Here is an 18,492-nt window from a genome sequence, read left to right on the forward strand (position 1 = left end):
CGGGGTGGGGATGCAAACCCTGGTTCAGGTAGGGGGAGAAATAAAAGAGGTAAGATAAGCGGGAATGGGATGCAAACCCTGGTTCGGGTAGGGGAAGAAATAAAAGAGGTAAGAAAAGCAGGAATGGGATGCAAACCCTGGTTCAGGTAGGGGAAGACATAAAAGAGGTAAGAAAAGCAGGAATGGGATGCAAACCCTGGTTCGGGTAGGGGAAGAAATAAAAGAGGTAAGAAAAGCAGGACTGGGATTCAAACCCTGGTTCGGGTAGGGGGTAATGAAAATATAGAGGGTGCCAGTGGTGGAGGAAACAATAAGTGCGTAAGGAACTAGGACGGCGCAGGTGCTGTCCTAAGAGGGCGGATCAGGGTAGTTTTTCTTGAAGAGGTGGGTTTTCAGCCTACGGCAAAAGATGGGCAGCGACTCAGCTGTCCTGATATCAGTCGGGAGATCGTTCCACCATCGGGGTGCCAGAACAGAGAAAAGCCGTGACCGTGTCGATCGTGCGCAGGGACCCCTGAGTGACGGGGCAGCCAGGCGCCTGGTGGCCGCAGAGCGAAGTGGTCGGGCCGGGGTGTAGGGCTTGACCATGGCCTGGAGGTATGAAGGAGCTGTTCCTTCCACTGCCCTGTAGGCCAGCACCAGAGTCTTAAACTGGATGCGAGCAGCTACAGGGAGCCAGTGTAGAGAGCGGAGAAGGGGAGTGGTGTGGGAGAACTTGGGGAGGTTGAACACCAGACGAGCAGCAGCTTTCTGAACCAGCTCCAGAGGTCTGATGGCAGAAGCCGGGGCGCCAGCAAGGAGGGAGTTGCAGTAGTCCAGGCGGGAGATGACCAGAGCCTGGATGAGCACCTGTGCTGCCTTGTCGGTGAGGAAGGGGCGAATCCTCCGGATGTTGTAGAGGAGGAATCGGCAGGAACGGGTCACTGATGCGATGTTTGGCGAGAACGACAGTTCGTCGTCCAGTGTCACACCCAGATTCCTCGCGGTCCGGGTTGATGTCACCACAGAGTCATCCATGGTGATGGCCAGGTCTCTGAACGGGCATCCCTTCCCCGGGAGAAACACCAGCTCAGTCTGGTCCAGGTTGAGCTTAAGGTGGTGCATCGACATCCACCCCGAGATGTCTGCCAGGCACGCAGCAATGCGTGCTTCCACTTGGGTGTCAGAAGGGGGAAAAGACAGAATCAGCTGGGTGTCGTCTGCATAGCAGTGGTAGGAAAAGTTATGGGAGTGGATGACAGAACCAAGAGATGATGTGTAGAGGGAGAAAAGAAGAGGACCCAGGACCGAACCTTGGGGAACCCCGGTGGTGAGCCTACGTGGCTTCGACACAGACCCTCGCAGTGTGACCTGGTAGAAGCGATCTGTCAGGTAGGATGAGAACATGGAGAGTGAAGAGCCAGAAACCCCCATTCCCTCCAGGGTAGAGAGAAGGATGTCGTGGTTCACTGTGTCAAATGCTGCAGACACGTCCAGGAGAATCAGGACAGAGGAGAGAGAGTTAGCTCGAGCAGTTTGGAGTGACTCAGTTACTGCTAGGAGGGCCGTCTCAGTTGAGTGGCCCACCTTGAACCCGGACTGGTAGGGATCCAAGAGGTTGTTCTGGTGGAGGTAAGAGGACAGTTGTTTGAAGACAGCACGTTCAAGAGTTTTGGACAGAAAGGGTAGAAGGGATACCGGTCTGTAGTTCTTGATCTCTGAAGGGTCTAGAGCTGGTTTCTTTAGAAGAGGAGTGACTCTGGCAGTCTTGAAAGCAGAAGGAAAAGAGCCTGATGTCAAAGATGTGTTAATGAGGTGGGTCAGGTAAGGAAGAAGATCAGGTGCAGCAGAATGAAGGAGAGGGGAAGGGACTGGGTCAAGGGAACATGTGGTGGGGCGGCTGGATGTTACAAGGTGGAGGACCTCATTTGCAGAGAGGGGAGAGAAGTGGGACAGAGAGGGAGGTGAGGGAGAAGGTGGTAGGGAGGGAGGAGTGGAAGGGCGACAGGTGTGGGTGGTGTGGACAGCTGGGAGGTGAGGGAAGGAAGATCGGATATCGTTAACCTTCTTGTCAAAGAAGTCGGCGAAATCGTCAGGGAGGAGGGAGGAGGAGGGGAGAGGGGATGGGGGTTGGAGGAGGGATGAGAAAGTTTGGAAGAGTTCTTTGGGGTTGGAAGCAGAAGTTTGAATTTTGTTACAGAAGAAGGCAGTTTTTGCAGCAGAGAGAGAGGAGGAAAAAGTGGAAAGCAATGACTGGAAGGCAAGAAGGTCTTCAGGAAGTTTACTTTTCCTCCATTTGCACTCGGCCGCCCTCACGCTCCGCCTCTCAGTACGCACTGAGTCCGACAGCCATGGGGCAGGTGGAGCTGAGTGTGCAGGCCTGGAGGTGAGGGGACAGAGTTTGTCCAGAGAGGAGGACAGGGTGGAGAGAAGAAGATCAGTAGAAGTGTCAGGGGAAAGAAGAGAAAAAGATTCAGGGGCAGGCAGAGCAGAGAGAACAGAAGAGAAGTCAGTGGGGGAGAGAGAGCGGAGATTGGGACGAGAAGATACCAAGTGGGTGGGGGAAGGTCGGGAGGGAGGAGAAGAGAGGGAGAGGGTGTAGGACATGAAGTAATGGTCAGAGAGATAAAGGGGAGTGACAGAGAGGTTGGCGCTAGAACAGTGCCTGGTGAAGATAAGGTCCAGTATGTTGCCAGCCTTGTGGGTAGGAGGAGATGGGGAGAGAGCTAGGTCGAAGGAGGAGAGAAGAGAAACAAGAGGGTGAAGCTTCTCTGTCTGGATGTTGAAATCACCGAGAAGGGTGAGGCCGGAGCCATCATCAGGGAAGTGAGAGACAAGAGTGTCCAGCTCTTCCAGGAAGTCCCCAATAGGGCCTGGTGGGCGATAAACTACAGCGATGGTGAGCTTGACTGGGTGAGAGACAGTGACAGCATGAAATTCAAAGGAGGAGGGAGAGAATTGCAAGATGGAACAAAGAGAGTATTTCCAGTCCTTGGAAATCAGCAGGCCAGTACCACCGCCCCGCCTCGCAGCTCTGGGAGTGTGAGAGAAAGAGTACACATCAGACAGAGCTGTGGGTGTGGCAGTGTTTTCTGGGGTGATCCAGGTCTCTGTAAGAGCAAGAAAGTTAAGGAAGAGCATGGATGCATAACCTGAGATAAACTCAGCCTTCTGCACAGCGGACTGGCAGTTCCACAGCCCCCCTGCCACCACTTGCTCAATATGAGTAGAGAGAGAAGGGTGGATGAAGTTAGTGGGGTCCCGGCCTCTGGGTCTGACCCTGTATCTGCGTGGGCGCCAAGACCGAGAGGAGAGAACGGGAATGAAGCACATGGTTTCTTGAAAAATGGTACTTTACACTTACAGGGACCGTCCAGACGAAGATCGTCCTTGAGGAAGTCGGACTTGAAAAAGTCAAGTGCCTTTGTACGACAGCCTTCCATTGAAGACTGACGCTTCCAACAACAGGAGTTGCTTTGTACTGATTCACTAATTGCTGATTGTCTGCAGGAGTGCAGACCCCTCCCACAGATTAAAAGACAAGTGGCCACTCAGGCCTGAAGCTAGTTTCAATGGGGCTGTTATCACACAGTGAAAAACAAGCCTACAGCAAATTTACTTTTTAGCAGTCAAAATCTAGCAAAGATTTAGCAAAGATTTAGCAAAGATTTAGCAAAAATCTAGCAAAAAGCTAAATGGTACACAAGATAAATGTAGCTTACGAATTCTGGATGAATCAAGAAGTCCACAGCTCCTCCAGAAGGTCAAACACATTCAAACAGTCACAATATGATCTGAGCTGACTAAATAGGGGCTAGGGTCATGCAAACCCCTCCCACAGATTAAAGCTTTAGCTTTGGGATTTTGACACATGTTCCTTTACTATGTCTTTGATGACATCAAGCTGCTTTATGCTTTCACTTACACTTTCTTCTTCCATTACTTCCTCCACGCTCTTGTCAATCTATAACAACATAAACTTCATACTTTAACTACATGGGAAAACCATATGTATTTTTAATAATCAGAATCAGAATTAGAATCAGAATTACTTTATTAATCCCTTGCGGGAAATTCCTTTTCTGCAGTGCACTCGTTTACAGAAAAAAAGATTAAGTCAGAAAATACAATCGAGCGAAATAAATATAATACAATAAGACTAAATAAGATAAAGTAAAGATAAAGCAAAATTACAACCCCATACAGTAAAATAAAATTATACCACTCCCATATTAACAGTGTATTTCAACCCTTCCCATATAAACAGTGTAAAAATAGGATATAAGAATAAGATAAGGAAAATCTCACTATATACAATAAACAGTATTTACAATGCTGCTCAGTACCTAATTATTATTATTATTGCACATGACCGGGTTATTGCACATATGGAAGTAATGAAATTAATAAATAATGAGATGAATAACTGTCAGACACTGGAATTATACAGTTTGATGGCCACAGGCAGGAATGACTACCTGTGGCGCTCTGTGGTGCAGCGTGGTGCAATAAGTCTCTGACTGAAGGTGCTTCTGTGGCTGACCAACACATCATGAAGAGGATGTGCAGAATTGTCCAGCATGGATTTTATCCTGGACAGCATCCTTCTGTCTGACACAGCTGTCAGAGAGTCCAGCTCCTCTCCGACAACGTGGCTGGCCTTGCGGATGAGTTTGTTCAGTCTGTTGGCGTCCTTCACCTTCAGTCTGCCGCCCCAGCATGCAACAGCTTAGAGGATGGCACTGGCCACCACAGACTCATAAAACATCCGCAGCATTGTCCAGCAGATGTTGAAGGACCTCAGCTGCCTCAGAAAAAAGAGACCGCTCTGGCCCTTCCTGTAGAGGGCGTTTTTGTTTTTAGTCCAGTCCAGTTTATAGTCCAAGTGCACCCCTAAGTATTTATAATCCTCCACCATGTCCACGTTGACCCCACAGATAGAGACAGGGGTCACTGGGGCCTTAAGGCTGAGTTATACTTCTTTTAACTGCCCTTGCGCTTTCTTCTTGCGCGTGTGTTAATGGCTCGAGACGTTTATACTTCATTTTGCTTTGCCGGCGGTTGCGTGTGCTGCGTGGCGATTCACTGCCAGGACAGTAGGTGGAGTAGCGGGTTTTTTCAATGACAAGCCTACTATGATGAAAGGAAATTCACCGCCAGGACCTCTTCGAGTGATTCATGCTTCTTCTTCTTGTAAATAGCCGGTATTTTGTCAGATTTTCAACACCTTGGGGGTCTAAACGACTACTTTCTCGCCTGAAAATGTTTCAAATGTTGCTAAAGTTATATATTTACAGAGTTTATAGCTTAAGCGAAATCAGCTTTTCAGGCTGGCTGATTTCGGCTCGGGCAGGAGTGAAGTGCACTGTGTGTAAACGCTCTGCATGCTGTCTGATCGATGAGTATGTCGTTTTCAAGTAGTAGGCTTGCGTCTTTTCTTGCGTGAAGTTTAGAAAATTGAGGTGACACACGCAAGCTCGCAATGGGGGGCTTGCAACCGCGCAAGGGCTTGCGTTTCTTCTTGCGTCTTGCTTTGCGTCTTGCGTTACCGACTATAAACCAGGCATTACTCCGTCTTTTTTTGGGGGGGGGGGGGGGGGGGGGGGGGGCTTTTTATGCCTTTAATGATAGGACAGTTGGAGAGAGACAGGAATGCAAAGGGCAGAGAGAGAGGCAAAGGACCACTCGGTGCGGGACTCGAACCGGGGCCAGCTGCAGCGAGGATTGTAGCCTCTGTACATGGGGCGGCTGCTTAACCCACTACGCCACCACCGGCCTGATGGTGTTGAATGCACCGGAGAAGTCAAAGAACGTGACTCTCACAGTGCTCCCTGGCTTGTCCAGGTGGGCGTAGACGCAGTTGAGCAGGTAGATGATGGCGTCCTCAACTCCTAGTCGGGGCTGGTATGCGAACGGGAGGGGGTCCAGAAGTGGTCTGACCATGGGCCGGAGCTGCTCCAGGATGAGTCTCTCCAGGGTCTTCATGATGTGTGATGTCAATGCCCCGGGTCTGTAGTCCTTATGGCCACTGGGGCGCGGCGTCTTCGGCACGGGAACGATGCATGACGTTTTCACGGGGACCTTGTGAAGACTCAGGCTCAGGCTGAAGATGTTGTGGAGGACTCCACATAGCTGGGGGGCACAGGCTTTGAGCACCCGGGGGCTCACAACATCCGGGCCTGCAGACTTGCCTGAGTGGAGTCTGCTCAGCTGTCTCCTGACATGATCAGGGGTGAAAGTCAGTGTAGAGGTGACAGGAGGGGAGGGGTGGAGGTGTTATGCCGGAGAGTGCAGTCAGCCTGGGAGCCGGGGGAGGAGGTGTGAGGGGGGCCATCACAGGAAGATGAGGGGCTGTGGGACGGGGGAGGGAGAGAGTGAGAGTGTGGGGTGGGTGCTGGCTGCAGGTGAGCTAGGTTCAGAGTCAAATCTGTTGAAAAACAGATTCATCTCGTTGGCCATGTCCACCCTCCCCTGTTGCTGGATGGTCTGAAGCCAGTGATGGTCCTCATTCCACTCCAGACCTCTATCATGTTGTTCTGCTGGAGTTTTCACTCCAGCTTCCTCCTGTACTTATCCTTGGCCTCTCTAATCTTCACTCTCAGCTCCCTCTGGATCGTTTGCACCTCCACCTTGTTGCCAGCTCTGAAAGCCATCTTCTTCTTGTTGAGGATGTTCTTTATGTCCTTTGTCACCCAAGGCTTGTTATTTGGATAACAAAGGACAGTCTTTGGTGGGACGATGGTGTCGACGCAGAAGTTGATGTAATCTGAAGCCCCTTTCACACTGAGGAATAACCCGCGTTTAATCCGCGAATTTAGCGTGTCCGCTGTTGCGTTCACACTGCCGACCCGGGCTGCCGCGTCAACTCGACTCACCTTTCGACCCGCGTCAGACCCTAGTCTTTTTGCCGAGCCGAGTTTGGTGTGAACGCAATCGACGCGGGTCGGACGTGGACGTGGCGTGACGTGAGGAGTTTAAAAGACAGAATGGACAGCTGATTCAGAACAACAGCGACAGGTGAGGACAAGTTTTACTCTGTTTTAGCCTACATCAAGTTTGAGACATTTTTTAATATGGCCAACTGGGGAGACAAGGAGGTCCGCGAGCTCCTCAGCCTCCGAGCAGAGGACGTTATTTACCACCACATTTCGGGGACTATAGTGCTCTTGTATTCTCCGCATATGTTCTTCGGCGGCATCCCACGTTGTAACCATCCACACCCCGTAAAATAACATCTCCATGAACTGCATATACAATTGCAAAAACGAGTCCTCAAGGTGTATTTAACCCTACCTCCGACGCATGGCTTGTGCCTACGTCATTGTACACGCCCAGCATTTTATGTGTTTCGTGTGACGCTCTGCCACTAGGCAACACCCCTGAACTCGGCTTCAGGCGACACGGGTCACCAACACGCCAAGCGTTCACATTGCTCGACGCGGGTCGAAGGTGCAATTTGGACCCGCTAAGGTAGCGGGTCGCAGTGTGAAAGGGGCTAGAGACACACTCTGTAGCTGTTTTCACACAGAGATCCGCTACCTTATCGGGTCCAAATTGCCACTTCATCCCGCGTCGAGCAATGTGAAAGCTTGGCATATTAGGGGATCCGTGCCGCCTGAAGCCGAGTCCCGGCGGCGTTGCCTAGTGGCAGAGCATCACACGAAACACATAAAATGCTGGGCGTGTACAATGACGTAGGCACAACCCATGCGTCGGAGGTAGGCCTAAATACACCTGTCTGCATCAAATTTTTCAAACCAACGATGGCGGGACACCTTGAGGACTTGTTTTTGTTGCTGGCTGTTTGTTCGGTCCCGCAAGTGTATATGCAGTTCATGGAGATGTTATTTTACGGGGTGTGGATGGTTACAACGTGGGATGCCGCCGAAGAACCGCTTCTTTGGTGGTGGCGCTTGTTCTAAAAAAGAAAATAATTCAAATTAGTCATGTTTGTCCTGGCAATGGAGCGGTCAATATAATATATATTTATATGTATATTTCATACACACGCAAATACTAAAGGTCCCGCTGGCTGATTCGTTTGCATCTTCGATCTCGGCGGAGCTGACAGATGCTGTGCTGGGGACAGGAGACAGTGGAGTGGGAAGAGGAGCGGGTGCGAGCTCCATGCTGCCCTGAATGGCAATGGGGTTGGCAGAGTGGCTTCCTCCCCAGATGGCGTGGCACATGCCGAAATATGGTCAGTCCAATCGCCCTCTGCCACTCCTGTCGTTGTTGTCATTAACCGCATGGAACTTCTTTCTCATGGCTTTCAGTTTGTTGGTCACCTGCACCTTGCTGCGTGGGAAACCGGCTCTGTCATCTTTCTCGCCAGCCCTTCCAGCAGAGGTCCATCTTTCACCGTCCCCGACATGTGGCGGTAAATGACGTCCTCTGCTCGGAGGATGAGGAGCTCGCGGACCTCCTCGTCTCCCCAGTTGGCCATCTTGCAAAATGTCTCGAACTTGCAGAGTACAACTTGAAGTGAAACTTGTCCTCACCTGTCGCTGTTGTTCTGATCAGCTGTCCATCCTGTCTTTTAAACTTTCCATCCCGCGTCAATTGCTTTCACATCAAATTCGGCTCGGCAAAAAGACTAGAGTCGGACACACAAAATTCGCAAATTAAACGTGGGTTCTTCCTCAGTGTGAAAGGGGCTTGTGAGCCCATCAATGTCCTCCCCATGCGGCTCACAGAGCGTCTTCCAGTTTGTGACTTCAAAGCAGCCCTGCAGGATCTCATTGGCCTCCTCAGTCCATCTCCTGTCTTAGTGGTTGCAGGCTGGCTCTTAACCACAGGCACATAGCAGGGGTCGAGGTGAATCAGGTTGTGATCTGACCTTCCAAGTCAGATCACAACGAAAGTTACGTATGTAACTACGGTTCTATGAATCCCGAATGACCGCCAGAGGCGGTGCTGAAAGCACTGAATGTCCCTTCGCGCATGCGCCGTTCGAGTAGTAATACCAACAGAGTCACACCTGTGACATGTCGGGTGATCAATCAGAGGCTATATAGCCCGGTGTCATCCGACACTCTGCTCCTACAGAATCTTCTCGCGGAATGCAAGGATTCTGAGTGACAGAGAAGCTCTGGCGGTCATTCGGGATTCATAGAACCGTAGTTACATACGTAACTTTCGTTCTATTTCATCCCTACTGACCGCCAGAGGCGGTGCTGAAAGCACTGAATGACCAATACCAGCGGCGTCACGAGGAATCCAGAGCAAAATACCTCATTGGGAAGGCTCAGAGGACCCTCGCCGCAGAACCTGATCCAGAGGATGAGGGGAGGCCACATTCACCCTGTAGAATCGGGTGAACGTGCTCGGGGAAGCCCATGATGCAGCAGCACATAGCACTTCCATTGGAACCCCCCTCAAGGCAGCCCAGGAAGCAGAGGCGCTCCTGGTAGAGTGCGCCTTCACACCAACGGGTGGGGAGCAGCGCCCCGTAGCGTAGGCGTGGCAGATGACATCCACGATCCAGTGGGAGAGGCGCTGTTTGGAAAGGGGACAACCCAACCTAGGGCCCCCATAACACAGGAATAGCTGGTCCGAGCGTCGAATAGCAGCAGTGGCTGCAATGTACGCCTCCAGTGCCCTCACTGGGCACAACGACCGGGACCCACCAGCAGTACCTTCCGACACGGGTTGAAATCGTGCCAACCTCAATGGCCGGTTGCAATGCGAACGAGGCAACACCTTAGGCAGAAATGCAGGGTTTGGCCACAAGGTAACCCCAGATTCATCAGCATCCCACCTGAGACAGGAAGGGCTGACCGACAGAGCATGTAGCTCGCTGACCCTCTTAGCCGAGACAATAGCCATCAGAAAGGCAGTTTTCCACGACAGCCACCTGAGGTCCGCCAGCTCCAAAGGTTCGAATGGGGGGTGGCACAGAGCTTCAAGCACCAAGGGCAGATCCCAAACAGGGGCCCGTGGGGCCATCGGTGGGTGCAACCGACGAGCGCCACGCATAAACAGGGAGATGAGTTCATGGCTCCCCACAGTACAGCCCGCAAAGCCAGCATGACCAGATGAAATGGCCGCGACATACACCTTAAGCGTTGAGGGAGTGCGGCCCCTGTCAAGAAGAGACTGGAGAAACTCCAGTACAGTGGACACTGCACAGGTGACTGGATCATCCTTGCGGGCAAAACACCACTGGGAAAACAGCCGCCACCTGTTCTCATATTGCTGGCGAGTAGAGGGTGCCCTGGCACTCAAAAGGGTGCGTCTGACGGGATCAGAATGACCGGTCAACAGCTGTTCAAGCCGTCCAGCGGCCATACCCACAGTCGGAGGCGGTGGGGATTGGGGTGCCACAATCGTCCCCCCAGCTGGGACAGCAAATCCCTCCTGGTCGGGAGACACCATGGGGCGCCGCGACACAGGCTCCGTAGAAGCGGGAACCATGGCCGTGCCGGCCAACACGGAGCCACCAGCAACAGTCTGTGTCCCTCCTCGGCAACTCTCCGAAGGGTAGGCCAAATCAGGGACAGGGGTGGGAATGCATACAGGAGGACCCTCGGCCAAGGATGAGCCAGTGCGTCCTGGCCCAGTGCGCCTGACGCCCCCGTAAGGGAATACCATCGAGGGCACCGAGTTGACTCCTCTGTGGCGAAGAGATCCACCTCCGCCTGACCAAAGAGGTCCCAGATCCTGAGCACCACGTCGCCGTGAAGGGACCACTCTCCCGGCGCAGTTGCCTGGCGGGAAAGAGTGTCCGCGACGTGGTTGTGCCGCCCAGGCAAGTACACTGCCCGCAGGGTGGACAGGCGAGGAGAGGCCCATTCTAGGAGGGCTGTGGCCACTTCCAGCAGCTGCGCTGATCTGGTGCCACCCTGATGGTTGACGTGGTAGACCGCGGAGGTGTTGTCCGACCGTATAAGGACATGTTTCCCTTCCAGATGGGGAATAAAGTGACTGAGTGCCAAATGCACCGCACGCAGCTCCAGTACATTTATGTGCCTGGAGCGATCCCGTCGGCCCCAGCGGCCCTGAGCCGCTCTGTGTTGCCATACCGCACCCCATCCAGTAGGGCTGGCATCCGTCGTGACCACCTCTCTCCGACACACAACTATCCCCATGGGGACACCCCTGGACAAATAGCTTCTGTCCCTCCATGGCCTCAGGACACGAAGACATGACCCTGTCACCAGGAGTTGGCGATGCCTGTGCCGCCTGGCGTCCAGGCGGAAGCTGTTGAGCCACCTCTGAAAGGGGCGCAGTGACAGCAGACCCAAGGGCACGACCCGGGTGACTGATGTCAGTTTGCCCAGCAGCCGCAGGAAGGTGACGTAGGACAACTGCCGGCCCAGCCTGAATCGACTGACCAACTGGAGTATGTCGGTCACCCGTTGAGCAGATGGGTAAGCCCGCATGGAGGGCGAATCCAGAAAAATACCCAGAAAAACGGTTGTCTGAGACGGGGTCAGGCAGCTCTTTTCCGAGTTGACCTGGAGGCCCAACCGGGACACGTGATCCAGCAGACGATTCGTATCGCGAAAGGCATGTGCTCGGGATGGAGCGCAAAGAAGCCAATCGTCGAGGTATGCAAGTACCTTCACTCCGCAGGCCTGCAGAGGAGAGAGGGCCGCTTTCACACACCGAGTGAACACCCTCGGGGAAAGAGAGAGGCCAAATGGGAGCACCCGGAACTGCCAATGGCGACCCTGATAGGCAAACCGGAGAAAACGGCGATGTTCTGCCGCAATAGGTACATGGAAGTACGCGTCCGTCAAGTCTATTGAGGTAAACCACTCGTTCCTCGCAACAGTCTGAAGGACCTCTGCTGTCGTGAGCATGTGAAAGGGCAGTACCTTGAGATATTGATTCAGTCCCCTGAGATCCAGAATGGGACGAAATCCGCCTGTCTTTTTGGGCACGAGGAAGTATGTGGAGTAGTAGCCCCTGGGTTGTTGCAGAGGATCCACTGCCTCGATCGCGCCTTTGGCCAGGAGGGCGGAAAGCTCCTGATCCAATGCATGGGCTTTTACCGGGTCGGTGATCACGGTCACCCTGACCCGGCGTGAAATGTGAGGCCGCCGTCGGAATTGTAACCGGTAACCATGGGTCAGAGTTGCAACCACCCATGGATCCCGAGTATGAGCAGCCCAATAACGGAGCTGCTGATGGGAATAAAATCCGACGGTCGGCCTGGTGGCATCACCGTCTGCCCCCACGGCCCCTAGGGGCCCTGGTGGGGCGGCGGCCAGAGTGTGGGTCACGGGCCTGCCTGGCTGGTTGGCGGGCTGGCACACGAAAGGCCCTGCTGGGCCCCTGTCGTTCGGCCGGGGGAACCCGAGCACGACCCCGAGGTGGCGGCCAATCACTGCGGCCAGCCTGCGGGTGCCGTGTACGCCGAGGTGGGGGCATACCCCTGCTCAGGCCTGAAAGCTGCCGCCTGGTGTTCCGCGCCTGAACAGTCCGTTCCAGCGCTTCCAAGGCAGCCGAGCCAAACAATTCCCCTGGCACCACAGGCACCCCACGGAGGGTCCGACGACCTGCTTCAGTCAACGGAGACTGTGCCAGCCAGACCTGTCGACGAGCCTGAATCAAGAAAGACATCACGCGCCCAAGCTCCCTAGTCATCAGTGCAAAAGCCTGAAGCGCAGCATCACTAAAGCCAATCGCAGTAGTGGCCCCACCAGAGTCCTGTAGGGATGAAGAAAGGGCGAACATGAGGTGCGCCAAGGAATTGCCAAGGCGGCCAGCACGCGTCCCGGCGTTATAGGCTCTACAGAGGAAGTCGTCTGTAACACGGCATTGAGCCCGTGGGCACCGAACATCACGGCGAAGAGCCTCATCCGGCGCCACAATGAGTGAGGCCACAGCGGGCTCAACCGCAGGCATGCAATCCAAGCCTGCTTTAGCCGACTCATGCATAGCCTCTAACACGCGACCATCTGGGGAGAGGCGCGAAAAGGCTTTGGGGTCCCGCCAACAGGCGTGTAGCTCCTTTAGGTACTCCTCGGATGGAGGGACAAAGAATGGAGCAGGGGCCTGTCCGCGCCTGAAAAAGGCGCTTCCGGGAGCCGACTCTTGTGCCTGTGGGACGGTCAGCTGCAGCTGCCCCAAAGCCATCTGCATGACGTCCCGCATAGAGCCGTCGCTCGCCCCACTAGCTGCCCCCTGTGAAGAGGGCGAGCCAGACCCTGTACGAGACGACTGCGCCCCCACCTCACTCCTAAAGTGAGAGGCGGAGGCAGCCAAAGACAACGTGTCCTCCTCGGGTGCCAACTCAGGCATGGGGGGAGACGCAGGATCCAACTGGTGTGCCTGGAAAAGGGATTTCATTTCCGCTAGTTCTGCAGACAAACGCTCCACCACTGTGGAAAGGCCCTGATCAGCCTTGGCTCGACCCTCTTAGGAGGAGCCACAGAGGCCGCAGCCTCACTCCGGCGCTTCGAGCGCCTAGGGAGGGTCACCTGCCCAGAAAGAGGAATGTCATTGCCAACCTCGGGGCGCAATTGGGCCAGCCGAGTCACCCTCACGGCATGGGGCATGTAACTGCAGTCCATGCAGGGGTTTTCCGAGAGGGCCTCCACCAGGTGATCATGCCCAAGGCAGGCAGGGCACAGATCGTGGCCATCATCTGCCTGAAGCACGGTCCCGCAATCCGTACAACCGTGGGAGCCATCCATGTTTGAAGCTGACCTGAGCTCAACCGCAGGCCGAAAGAACGGGGGAGCTGACACCGGCAGCCACGTCCAGAACACCGGACGACAATCCAAACTCCAAGACTGGGAGAGGGGGCGAAAACGCAGCCGTCACCAATCAGGGCAGTCAACACCGAATAGGCGGCTAGCTAAAACTGGGAGAGGGGGCGCAAACGCTGCCTTCACCAGTTAAAGCGACCAACACTGAGTCAGCGGCTGGCTAGAACGGGGAGAGGGGAGGCGGAAACGCTGCCTCCACCAGTTAAGCTCAGCGCAAAACAGAGTGAGCCGTCCGCGAAAGTTGGGAGAGGGGGCGACCACGCAGCCTTCACCAACTAACGCTCCGTGCAAATCAAGCAGCCAGAACTGAAGAAGCGGCTAGCCAAGACTGGGAGAGGGGGCGAAAACGCAGCCGTCACCAACCAGGGCAGTCAAGCCGAATAGGCGGCTAGCTAAAGACTGGGAGAGGGGGCGAAAACGCTGCCTTCACCAGCTAAAGCAACCAAAACTGAGTAAGCAGCTGGCTAGAACGGGGAGAGGGGGCGGAAACGCTGCCTTCACCAGTTAAAGCTCAGTGCAAAACAGAGTGAGCCGTCCGCGAAAGTTGGGAGAGGGGGCGACCACGCAGCCTTCACCAAATAACGCTCAATGCCAATCAAGGCAGCCAGAACTGAATAAGCGGCCAGCCAAAACTGGGAGAGGGGGCGAAAACGCTGCCTTCACCAGTTAAAGCAACGGAAACTGAGTAAGTGGCTGGCTACCACCGGGAGAGGGGGCGAAAACGCTGCCTTCACCGATTAAATCTTAGCGCAAAACAGGGTGAGCCGTCCGCGAAAGTTGGGAGAGGGGGCGACCACGCAGCCTTCACCAAATAACGCTCAATGCCAATCAAGGCAGCCAGAACTGAATAAGCAGCTAGCCAAAGCTGGGAGAGGGGGCGAAAACGCTGCCTTCACCAGTTAAAGCAACGAAAACTGAGTAAGTGGCTGGCTACCACCGGGAGAGGGGGCGAAAACGCTGCCTTCACCGATTAAATCTCAGCGCAAAACAAAGTGAGACGTCCGCCAAAGTTGGGAGAGGGGGCGAAAACGCAGCCTTCACCAAATAAGTTTCAACGAAAAAACAGGCAGACGGACTCAGAAGCCACCACTGGTAGCCCAGTTCAAAACCGGAAATCAGCTGGTTATGGGAGAGGGGGGCGGAACGCCACCGTCACCAACCAAGCAACAAAAACACAGATGCCACCGCAGGCAGCTCAGCAAACAGACTCAGAAGCTACCGCAGGCAGCTCAGGTCCAAACTTAAATAGCCGTTTACTATCGGGAGAGGGGGCGAAAACGCTGCCGTCACCAATTACAGCAAACAAAAACACAGCTGCAACAGAACTCAGAGGCTACCGCCGGTAGCTTAGTTCAGGAAGTCAAACAATCAGCTGTGTAACCTCGGGGGAGAGGGGGCGACGCCACCGCAACCGAGTAAGCAACAAAACTCAGAAGCTACCGCCGGTAGCTTAGTTTAGGAAGCCAAACAATCAGCTGTGCCACAAACAATCAGCTGTGTAACCTCGGGAGAAAGGGCTGAGACGCCACCTCAACCGAGTAAAGCAACAAAACACAGAGGCTACCGCCGGCAGCTTAGTTTAGGAAGCCAAACAATCAGCTGTGCAACCTCGGGGGAGAGGGGGCGAGACGCCACCGCCACCGAGTAAGTAACAAACTCAGAGGCTACCGTAGGTAGCTTAGTTTAGGAAGCCAACAATCAGCTGTGTAACCTCGAGAGAGAGGGGGCGAGACGCCACCTCAACCGAGTAAAGCAACAAAACTCAGAGGCTACCGCCGGTAGCTTAGTTTAGGAAGCCAAACAATCGGCTGTGTGAGCTAACAATCAGCCGTTTATCAGGGGGCGAGACGCCACCCCAGATGCTACCGTCGGTAGCTCAGTTCAGAACGAAGCACTCAGCTGTTAACTGAACAAGCGGTAGCCAAGGCGCTACCGTCCCAATTTTAAAGCGCAGTAACAACGCACCACGACACCAACCTGTGAGTCGGTCCAAAAGTAACTCGTCGCAGCCCCTAGGAGGGCGAAATATCGCTGCTCCAGCCACAGGCAAATGGGGCGTCAAACGACGGTGAAATGACCAAGAAGGCAGGTTGATGCTGTGCAAGCGAACCGCACGCGAGAAGAAAAAGGAGCAGAGTGTCGGATGACACCGGGCTATATAGCCTCTGATTGATCACCCGACATGTCACAGGTGTGACTCTGTTGGTATTACTACTCGAACGGCGCATGCGCGAAGGGACATTCAGTGCTTTCAGCACCGCCTCTGGCGGTCAGTAGGGATGAAATAGAACCAACATTAGCATACAGCAGGTCGATGGTTCTCTCCTCTCTGGTGGGACAGTTCACATACTATGTGAATGTGGGGAGTGTTGTGTCCATGGTGATGTGGTTGAAGTCACCCGAGATAGCCATAGCCCGGCTACAGGCTCAACACCCGAGTGCATTCATTGCTGAGTGGATAGAGTCACTTGCCGACGTCGGGTTTGCAGAGAGGGGACATAAACAGCCACCATGATGACCTGTGTGAAATCCCTGGGCAGATAATATGGTCATAGTACAACAGTACAAAGTTCAATATTCGGGTCACAAAGACGCTCCTTGATGGTGATGTGAGCGGGGTTGCACCATCGGTTGTTTACTAGAACGGCGAGCCCCCCTCCTTTGCTCTTGCCACCCCTGGTGTGGTCTCTGACTGCCCGAACGGTGTTAAAGCCCTCGATGGAAACGTTGTCATCGGGAATATCCTGGTGCAGCCATGTCTCCGTGAAACACATTAAACTGCATTCCAGGTACTCCCTCTGACTCCGGGCCAGCGCTGTCAGCTCGTCCATCTTATTCTCCAGGGACCGCACATTTCCCATGATGAGTGAGGGGAGACACAGCTTGAATTGCTTTTCTGTGATCCTCCGTTGTCTCAACCCGTCCCTTTTCCTACGTTTCTTCTTTCCTCCTCTGCACCCCCGATGTGTTTTCCTCCGTAGCGCCGCTGGGATATCAGCTGGTCTTTCCGTTAAGCGGGCCGGCCTCAGGTCGATCAGCTGTTCTCCAGAGTAAACAATGGACTCGTTTCGCTGCGATACCTGAGTGAAGTAATATCACAGCGAACAGAACAGCAAAAACTTGCACTATCCTCATGGTAAGAGTTTGAGGTTTTAGTTAAATAAATAGCGTAAAATAAAAGTTTAAAAAGACACGAAAAGTAACAAAAGTAGTAAAATACGAGAAAAGTAAACGGGAGCGACTGCAACAGGCTGCACACGAGTTGACGCATGCACATAGATACAATGTAAATCATACTTTTTTATGTTTCAAACCTGGTATTTTTCTGGGATCTCCATTGGGTAGCGGGCTTCCCTTCCCAACATCAAAAAGAATGGTGAAAACTTTGTTGTCATCTGTTTTTTTTGTTCGAAGTCCAAACATTACCGCATCACGATATTCGTCCCATGTCTCAGGTTTAGAACCTACCAGTTTGCAAAGAGATCTGACAAAAACATGTTAATATTGACATTATGATATGATTTAGCTTGTGAAATTGGGACTATAATTGTAGATCAATAGCTAAATCCTGTCACTGTTACCTTTGGATAGTCCCATTCATTCTTTCAACCATTAGTCTGGGGATGGTAGGGTGCACACAAACTTCTCTTTATGCCAAGTTTTTCACAGACATTCTTGTTTATCTGTCACAACCATACACAATTCAGAAGTCAAAGAACTGCATGCCAAATTTGGAAAAAAAAAAAAAAAAAGATAAAACATAATTTTACCGCATTCACGAACTCTGTGCCTTGGTCAGTCAGAATTCTTTTTGGTGCCTCAAATTGATAGACAAACTTAAGAATCTGGTTTGTGACCTCCTCGGCATTTTTTTTAAGTTAAAGAGTACGCCTGTGTCCACTTTGTGTAATAGTCTATCACAGGGGTGGCCAACCCGCGGCTCCCAAGCCGCATGCGGCTCTTTGTCTGGTTTCATGCGGCTCTTACGTTCATTTCAAAATTTGTTTTTGTGTTGTTTTTTTTATGTGCGTGTTCGCTTCGTTTGAGTTCAATACGGCAGCAGTCTCCAACCTTTTTTGCTCCATGGACCGGTTTAATGTCAGACAATATTTTCACGGACCGGCCTTTCAGGTGTGGCGGATAAATACTAAAAAATAAAATGATACAACCAACACAGACTCTGTGGTATTTAGTAAATATAATAATAAACTTGAATCCACTGTGTACTTATATGTAACTTTATTAGCAGCGTCCTCCTGACATAACATCCTCTCTGGTCGCTATGGTAACACTTAAACATGTCTTCAAAATGCAGCTTTCTTTTTCTTAGTGGTCACAGCCTCTTCTTCTATCTCCTCATGGGAAGAAGCTTTCCAAACACGTCTGTTTTTGACTCATTTTGCTCGTTTCGTGGGTTTAATATATGTTTGATGCGTCACGTGACCGAGATGAGAGCGAATCAAGAACAGACGGATGTAACGGAGAAATTCTGTCATTTTTCTTAATAATGTGGCTCTTTGTGGTAACACAGTAAAAAATGCGGCTCTTAGTCTCTGACCGATTGGCCACCCCTGGTCTATCATTACACAGATATATTGGTTTCCATTTGTTGTTGTTTTTAGTTTCCCTATTAAGTCCATTCCTATCAGTTCAAAAGGTTGTGACACCTAAATCGAAAGAGACAAAATAAAGTATACACTATTTAGGTTATAAAAGTAGAGTAAAAGATTATAGTCCATTAACCATTTCGCAGCAAAAATCTTTGTTAATAAGACTTCACCATTACCTTTAT

At 52.5% G+C, this 18,492-nt stretch overlaps 1 protein-coding gene across 1 annotated transcript; it reads right to left on the minus strand.

Annotated features, from left to right (window-relative positions):
* Positions 1-348: 348 nt before the first annotated feature.
* Positions 349-8,168, minus strand: LOC142396294 (uncharacterized). Its single transcript, XM_075478853.1, has 4 exons — positions 7,997-8,168; positions 6,550-6,745; positions 5,792-6,196; positions 349-3,265 (listed from the first exon to the last, which is right to left on the minus strand). The coding sequence occupies exons 1-4, from the start codon at positions 8,166-8,168 to the stop codon at positions 349-351; spliced, it is 3,690 nt and encodes a 1,229-aa protein (XP_075334968.1).
* Positions 8,169-18,492: the final 10,324 nt, after the last annotated feature.

The sequence above is a fragment of the Odontesthes bonariensis genome, chromosome 12 (genome assembly GCF_027942865.1).
Source record: "Odontesthes bonariensis isolate fOdoBon6 chromosome 12, fOdoBon6.hap1, whole genome shotgun sequence".
Classification (NCBI taxonomy): domain Eukaryota; kingdom Metazoa; phylum Chordata; class Actinopteri; order Atheriniformes; family Atherinopsidae; genus Odontesthes; species Odontesthes bonariensis.